Source organism: Falco cherrug, chromosome 1, assembly GCF_023634085.1.
Source record: "Falco cherrug isolate bFalChe1 chromosome 1, bFalChe1.pri, whole genome shotgun sequence".
In the NCBI taxonomy this organism is placed as follows: domain Eukaryota; kingdom Metazoa; phylum Chordata; class Aves; order Falconiformes; family Falconidae; genus Falco; species Falco cherrug.
In genome coordinates, this window is record NC_073697.1 from 80662195 (window position 1) to 80669954 (window position 7760).

Below are 7760 nucleotides of genomic sequence, written 5' to 3' on the forward strand. Positions count from 1 at the left end.
CAGGAGCCTGGATAGCTGCTAAACAAAAGTGACACACTGTCGGTTTTCTCTGCTGCTGAGTAACTGATAGTGTCAGTCTTGCTTAATCGCTGAAAGGCTGTGGAGAACATACTTGCTCTACAAAGTAGCATATATTTCCAATGTTCAGATTAGAATACGTTTCTGTTTGCAAGAAATGTTGAAAAGCTGGCTTTGAGAGTTTCCTAAGCAGATCCTTTGCTTTGCGTGGCTGCAAAAGCAGTAGGAACCCTATCTATGAGTCTGTTCCCCTTTATATACCTCAACGCAGTTTGCATGTGTTAAAGGGCTGCTGCAAAGTTAAGATTTTTATCTTTGGAAATGGCTCCACTGAAGTGTTAAGTTTTGTCAGGGTATCTATCCAGTAATTACAAATTTTTTTGTTAATTTGTTTTATTGAGGATGAGCGTGAAAGGGAATTATTCGATTCACAAAATTGAGTTATTCATTAATGTAAATAATACTCAACATAAATTGCATCAAAACCTTCAGTCGTAGAATGGTTGGGGTTGGAAGGAGCCTTTTAAAGGTCATCTAGTCCAACCCCCTGTCCAACCCCCCCAAGTATATTTCCTTTTCTCTTGATTATTGAATTCTTCACGTGTCTTCTAAATGATGTCCAATTCCAAAGCTTGATTTATTTTATTTTATTTCCGCCCCCCCCCCCCCCCCCCCCCCCATTGCTGTGCATCTAGCTCATATGCCCCACTGTCGGAGACCAGAGGCCTGTATGCTGGAGCAACTGTGCTTTCTTCTCCTAGTACAGAAGAACTGTCGCAGGATCAGGGGGACAGAGCTTCGCTCGATGCAGCTGACAGCGGCCGCGGTAGCTGGACTTCTTGTTCGAGCGGTTCTCATGACAACATACAAACGATACAGCACCAGAGGAGCTGGGAGACTCTGCCCTTTGGACACGCTCATTTCGATAGCTCAGGCGATGGGGCAGGACTGTGGGCCTCGGGCAGTCACATGGACCAGCTGGTGTTCCCCGATCACGGCACAAAGTACGGCAGGCAGAGTCAAGGGAGGGAGGGCCTTGACCAAGCACAGTCCAGAGCAAGCTGGGCATCCTCGACAGGATATTGGGGAGAGGACTCGGAAGGTGATACAGGTACCATAAAGCGGAGGGGTGGGAAGGATGTTTCGATTGAAGCTGAAACCAGTAGCATAACATCTGTACCAGCAGAGGAGTCCAAGCCAGCTCCCACGCCCACTCATATAGCAGTATCGTCCAGTAGTACAAAGGGGCTTATTGGTAAGTTAAGTTTTCTATACCATGAAGTATTTTAATTCATTTGCTTATTGTTTTTTGTATTGTTCTAGAACTGCATTTCCTTTGTCTGGTTTTATTTTATTTTTTTTTTTAAAGCAAAACCAAACATTTTGCAGTCTCTCTCAAATTCTCCCCTTTAACTGTGCATTTATTGCTGGGGAAAATATCACTTACTGTTGATTCGCAGTCCTGGCAGCACCTTTGTGTTTCAAGAGAGCCTGCCATACATCAGAGAACTAGCTCAGCTGCTGGACAGTGTTTTGACAGGTTGATGTATTTAGATGTCTGTTCTGAAATGTGAATTTCTCTTCACAGTAAGGCTCCATGTTCTATATTTAGAGATCTTAATAAATGTGGCCTGATTTTTTTGGAAGTGTTGTACTTTACACGTCTGTATGACTTGTCTGATAATTGTGAATATTCCTTACTTCTGAAAAAGGGATCACTTTGTGCTTAAATACCAACTGAGATGTTTCTTTGGACTGCTGAAACTGAAGAAGTTCTTAAGAAGTTAGAGCAGAAATACATTTGTAATCATTCAACAAAAGAAAGATCAGATAATGTATAAATTAATGTGAAGGTGTCTTTGGCAGAGCTTTAACGTTTTTCTCATACTGTTCCTTCTACACATCCCAGTCCTTGGGCCATCCAAGACCTCTGCGTTTTTGCCACTTTCCTTCCTTTCTTATCCCTTCACTTTCCCTTTCTTCAAGTTAATGTGAAGAACTATATAAAAGCCATTTTGCGCTGACACAGCTGAAAAAATCTGCCAGACTGAGGTCATGCTGAGACCACTGTGATAAACTACTTCTCCGTTTTCAGCCCCAGTATATTGCTTAGCAGTGGCCCATTGCCTCAAAGCTGGGGTGCAGATCTGAACCCCTGAACTGTGAAGAGGAGGAAGCTGTTCAGTTCAGGACTCCAGGTTCAGATTTGCGCCTCTCTTAATTTTCCTCCTGGATACCCTTGGTTTCCACCAGAATATGGAACGAGCACACTTCCAGACTTGCCTCTCAAGGCAGTGCTTGCCACTACCTTTTTAGGGACTTGAAAGAATGAGGAGACCTGACAATTCAAACCACATGCTTCCGTGCACTTCAGTACTATTCACTAATTATCCTTCAAGTGTAACTCAGCACATCACCGTCCAACAGAAGCCACTGTTTTTACGTGGTTCTTCCGCACTGAATGGACATTGATCTCTTGCTGTGTTTCAGTAGGGTTTTCCTACAGAATTTCTTCTGCATTGAAGTTACTTTTCAGAAATCTTTGAATAAAATATCTCAGAAACTTCTTCATGCTGCTTTGCTCAGTTAAAACAGTTTGTCCAAGAAAAATACTTAGATTCTATTGGAAAATACTTGGTTTTGCTATAATACCAAGACTTTATTTTCCTTCTGTGAAAACTGGCATCCAAGTAGCACCGGTCCATTTTCAGCTTGTACTGCCCTTTCAGTCAATTCCATGCTGCCTAATGCAGGGTGATGTTGTCACCACCACTTGTGCAAATATATACAGTGTGACAAGCTGTGGAGAGTAAATTGTCTGTGTCAGTGTTTTTTCCTGCTATGTTTGCCTTCATACTGTAAATTAAGTGGTCATACGTTAAAGGGCTAAACCCAGAAAAAGTATTCAGTATCAGAGTCCCATCTGACGTCTTTAAGGCATGTCTCTGTTTTGAGTTATGTACTGTCTGCTGTGGGTGTCCCTGCAAAGGCTTAAAATTCTTGATCGCTGTTTCTTCCCTTAAAGTTCTCTGCAAGAGAGAACTTATAAGTATGTCCAGGGTTAAGCCTTGTTCAGGTAAACCACCTCAATAAATCCACAAACTAGGTGGTGGTCTTTCAATTTCCTAAATAAAATCAATCTTTGTTGTTATAGGCATACTTTCAAGTTGTACTTTTGCTGAGAATATAACCATAGGAGCCGCAGGCAGTAGTGCATACAGACTGTATGAAAATGAAGCCTACTTCTCTTCCGTGCCTTTTGGAATTGTAGCTTATAGCACATTAAGTAGTAAGATTTGTAGGAAGAAATAATGTATCAGGTGCCCGCCCCCTCCCCAACCCCCAAGATGCTAAAAACAAAAGAGGTGACCTCTTAGGTACAGCGCCCATCTTCAGGATTAAGATAGTCGTGCATTTGGGGAGATGCCAGTATTCCTGATGTTTGCCACTTCTGTGGACGCTTGAGTCTTCCACGTTACTTTGATCGGTGTACATCTTATTCTATACAGTTGATGGAACAGCTTCAGTTGCCAAGTTTAAACAAATTCCCCATGTAATTTGGTGAAATTTATTAGACTAATGCTTCACTACTGGAAGAATAATTATATCCTGTGTATGCTGTACATTCTATACTTTCTTGCATGGTTTATTTTTTAAGACCTTATTGTCTACCTTATGTTGGTTAACATTTGTCCTTCAGATTTCTTCCTCCTGGCTGGTTGGGTGGGTTGATGTTTATTTTACTTTCACTGTTTATTTGCCTTTAAGCAGTTTTCCTCTTACTGTCTCCTATAATAATCTGTTGTTTTTCCTGCAGCACGAAAAGAGGGTCGATACCGGGAACCCCCTCCAACCCCTCCTGGTTATGTAGGAATACCTATTGCTGAGTTTGCAGAAGGGGGTTCCCATCCAACCAGAAAACCTCCAGATTACAACATAGCACTTCAGAGGTCTAGGATGGTGGCACGGACGTGTGAGGCTCATGGAACGTCAGCTCCGCAGCAGCAGCAGCCACACGGCAATGCGACGAGCAGGCCTGTGAACAAACCTCAGTGGCATAAACCAAACGAGTCGGATCCACGTCTTGCTCACTATCAGCCTCAAGCGTTTTCCACAGAGGAAGATGGTAAATTTCTAACTGTTAGATTTTGATTACGCTGCATGCAAAAACATTCAGTGCTTTCACAGACACAAAGCAAATGACGCAAATATGTTCTGCCATAGAAATTCTTGCCATAATTTGAGCTCTCTTCCATCTTTCAAACCTTGCTATTTTATAACTTTTTGGAAGGGGAGGAATTCAGGTCATCTAAATATAATTTAAAATTTGGAATGTAGGTCTAGCTGAATCTTGGACAACCAAGCAGTTGGCTTAGGCAACTTCTCTGGAGGTGCCTATGTTCACCAGGTACAGCCCTGCCTGCCCTGAGAGCTTCCAACATACCTAATGTTTGGAACTAACCATGTATTTGATGGTCAAAAAAGTATCCTGGTCTATAGAATACCTGCCCATCCGCCCCACAGAGCATCATTGGTCAGATTTATTTGGGTAGTCATTCCCATTCTACCTGAAACTCTTACATTGTGGACTGGGTTTTCCATACCATCTGCTTCACGTAACAAGCCCACTACTCTCTCGCTGCCTCGCTTGCCCGAGTATGTCTGCATCTTTATGCTTTAGCTCAACTATAACGCTAGAAAGACTATGTAGCTGTAGTCTTTTTGGTTTGCTGTGTAGTGCAAGCGTAGCTGGATTGCATTTTTAGGGCTAGGTGCTCAACATTTAGGCAGGGCAGTGACCAAATGGTCGAATGCTTTGTTTTACGTCATGATAGACAGGCTAACATTCCCCTTCCCCTCCCCGTTTAGTTACTAAGGTTTTACGTGCAGGATGAATACTGCAGTTGAACATGATGGAAAAAAATGACGTCTACCTTAATCAAATTGCCTCAAACTCTGAGAATTACTGTGATAGAGAATTTTAATTGTTTCTACCAATGATGACTGAAACTGCGCTCAATTTTATGCAGTCTTAATTTAAATATATCACAGATAAATTCAGGGAAAAATGTAAGATGGCTTTATGAAGCTGTTGGATATCTAGGAGTAGCTGTTGTGCTCCTCAAGCTGAGGAACTGCACCAGCTTAGTTATAGCAATTGTCTTGTTTTGTTCAAGAACAAAATTACAAAAGGAATACTTATCACGAGACCTGAAATGTACAGATATTTAGATTGTCTTAAAATATATACCTAATGCGACGAAAAGGAAAACACAGAGCACAGTACAGGCTGTTTCATTCAGTACCAGTCTTGTTCTATATGAACTAAATCCTATTTTCCCCCTATCCTATTGTGTTTGCAGAAGATGAACAAGTCTCTGCTGTGTAAGACTTGGGCTTTTCTGGATCCAGAGTGAGCCACCTTAAAGGAGAGCACAAGAAGACATCCCTAGAATAGGAGCCTTGGAACTATAGTTAAAGGATGGTGGACCTATTTGCCTCCTTCCCTGCCTTAAAGCAGCATGGGGCTTCTTCCTCCGCCCCTCCCCCTTCTGTCCCTTCTCCCCTTGCATGTGAAATACTGTGAAGAAATCGCCCTGGCACTTTTCAAACTGTGTTGCTTGAAATGCACAGTGCAGCAATCTCCAAGCTACCACTGTCGCTGTCTGCCACATCACACAGTATCATTCCAAATTCCAAGATCATCACATCAGGATGATTAACTCTGGCTGCACTTCCCAATGCCTGGAAGGGTTTTTTTGGTTTTTGTTTTTGTTTTCTTAAATGTTCCTTTTAGATTGTAATCACAGTTCTAGCACTTAGTCTCATTGGGATAATGAGATAAGCTAGTTGTCAAATTACATTTGGCCTTTAAGCTACAAAGAGAAAAATGCATTGAAATCCTTCAAGGAGGCAGTGCTTGACTTGCTTGTTTACAATGCCTTTGTTATGGTTCTGTACGTTTGTGTTTCTGAGATCAAATACTGCATCCGCCTAGTAATTACAGTATTATTGCGTTACCTGTAAGTAGGGTTGCCAGCCTGAGCTCCTGGAAAGAACGTTGCTATCGCATGGCTGAGCAGGGCAGAAGGGAAGGCAGAGGTTATGGGATGCAGCCTTTCCTTGACCTCGCTTCGCTCTTAGTGTGCCCCAGCCTGGGATCTTCAAAAGTTTGTAGGTGTTGGCGTTAAGGCGTCCTCAGCCGGGTCTGCGTGAATGCAGAAACATGCGCTGGCAGCTGGCGGGTGATGGAAGAGGACGCTGGGTGTCTCATACCTGTGCCTTGCGGGATGCAGGAGGGCATACTAGAAAAGAAAGTGTCCCCTTCTAACGAGACAGACGGCAACCCCACCTCTAAGTTATATATTATTTTTATTATTTTTTATTTTTTTTTTACTCTATAGTAGTTATATTAAAAGAAAAATTAACTGGATAACATTGCAGTGAAGGCAAGTTGGGATGTCACAGCTCGTGTCAGCTGTTAACACTGATTAATAACCTCCATCTATTGACTTTGACATTAGGGGATAAAGGAACCTTTAAGTAATGAAAATAACACGTTTAGATTTGCCAGCCTTTGCAATGCAGAAATAGTCACAACTGTTAATGGCTTCATGGAACACTGCATGTGTAGAGAAGGCCAATGTGTAGCAACCACCTGCTCACAGCTGCTATTAACCCTATAATGACTGAAATGACCCTCCCCTCTATTTTTGTGTTGTTTTTGCACAGACTCCGGAGAAGTGAAGGCTGCCAATCTGAGTAGTACTCAAATGTGAGGAACTGCTGGTCTTGGATATTTTTTTTTTTTCCATTGAACTCAGCTGATCATATTGATCAGTAGATAAGCGTAAATAGCTTCAACTTTTAAAGATCAAATTGCAGTGTTTTTTCACTGTATCAAACAAATGTCAGTGCTTTATTTAATTCTCTCTCCTGTAATCATAGCTTTTGTCTATTTGCTTATATATCACGTTGTCAATTATGCATTTGTAATTTTACATGTAATATGCATTATTTGCCCGTTTTATTCTCAAGGCTATGGACCTCATGTGCATATAGAAATACAAAATCCTAACTATCACAAGTTGCACAGATGTTATATAAGCATTAAGTAATTGTAGACCATAGGACTGCTAATCTCAGTTCGCTCTGTGATGTCAAGTGCAGAATGTACAATTAACTGGTGATTTCCTCATACTTTTGATACTACTTGTACCTGTATGTCTTTTAGAAAGACATTGGTGGAGTCTGTATCCCTTTTGTATTTTTAATACAATAATTGTACATATTGGTTATATTTTTGTTGAAAATGGTAGAAATGTACTATGTTTATGCTTCTACATCCAGTTTGTATGAAGCTGGAAAATAAATAAATATAACATTAATGAAGTCCATATTGATTCTTATGCATTTTACATGTTCCACATACTTGAACAAATTTATGAAAAAATTTTACTTCTCTGTGTATTAATATTAAAGGGACATTGCCAAGTGATGTGGGCAAACCATCGGTGTGGAGTTTTTCTTAATATACAGTTGGGCTGTTCGTAATTCCTGAGAAGTCTGGGGTGTGTGCTGCTGAATGAGGATGACTGGTATGTTGTGTGTGCCCTGCAGAAACATTAGAGATGCCAGAAAAGGAGTATAGCTGTGGTGTTAGGGATATATAGAACGCAAACAGTTTTAAAGGAAAGATTGTGTTGATTTTATATTCTGAATGGCGTAAAAGTAAGGAATAT

At 41.2% G+C, this 7760-nt stretch overlaps 1 protein-coding gene across 11 annotated transcripts in view; it reads left to right on the top strand.

The window, feature by feature from the left end:
* RAPGEF2 (Rap guanine nucleotide exchange factor 2) overlaps positions 1-7531 on the top strand; it is a 199003-nt gene extending 191472 nt beyond the window's left edge. For 5 of the 11 annotated variants that reach the window (XM_055699370.1, XM_055699528.1, XM_055699424.1 and 2 more), the window contains 3 exons: positions 714-1273; positions 3836-4144; positions 6751-7531. In XM_055699370.1, the coding sequence (XP_055555345.1) occupies positions 714-1273; positions 3836-4144; positions 6751-6797 (916 nt within the window). In that variant the 3' untranslated portion in view covers positions 6798-7531. Of the gene's footprint in view, positions 1-713; positions 1274-3835; positions 4145-5381 lie in introns of all 11 variants that reach the window. The other 6 variants (XM_055699475.1, XM_055699593.1, XM_027804521.2 and 3 more) reach the window with 3 other exon arrangements.
* Positions 7532-7760: the final 229 nt, after the last annotated feature.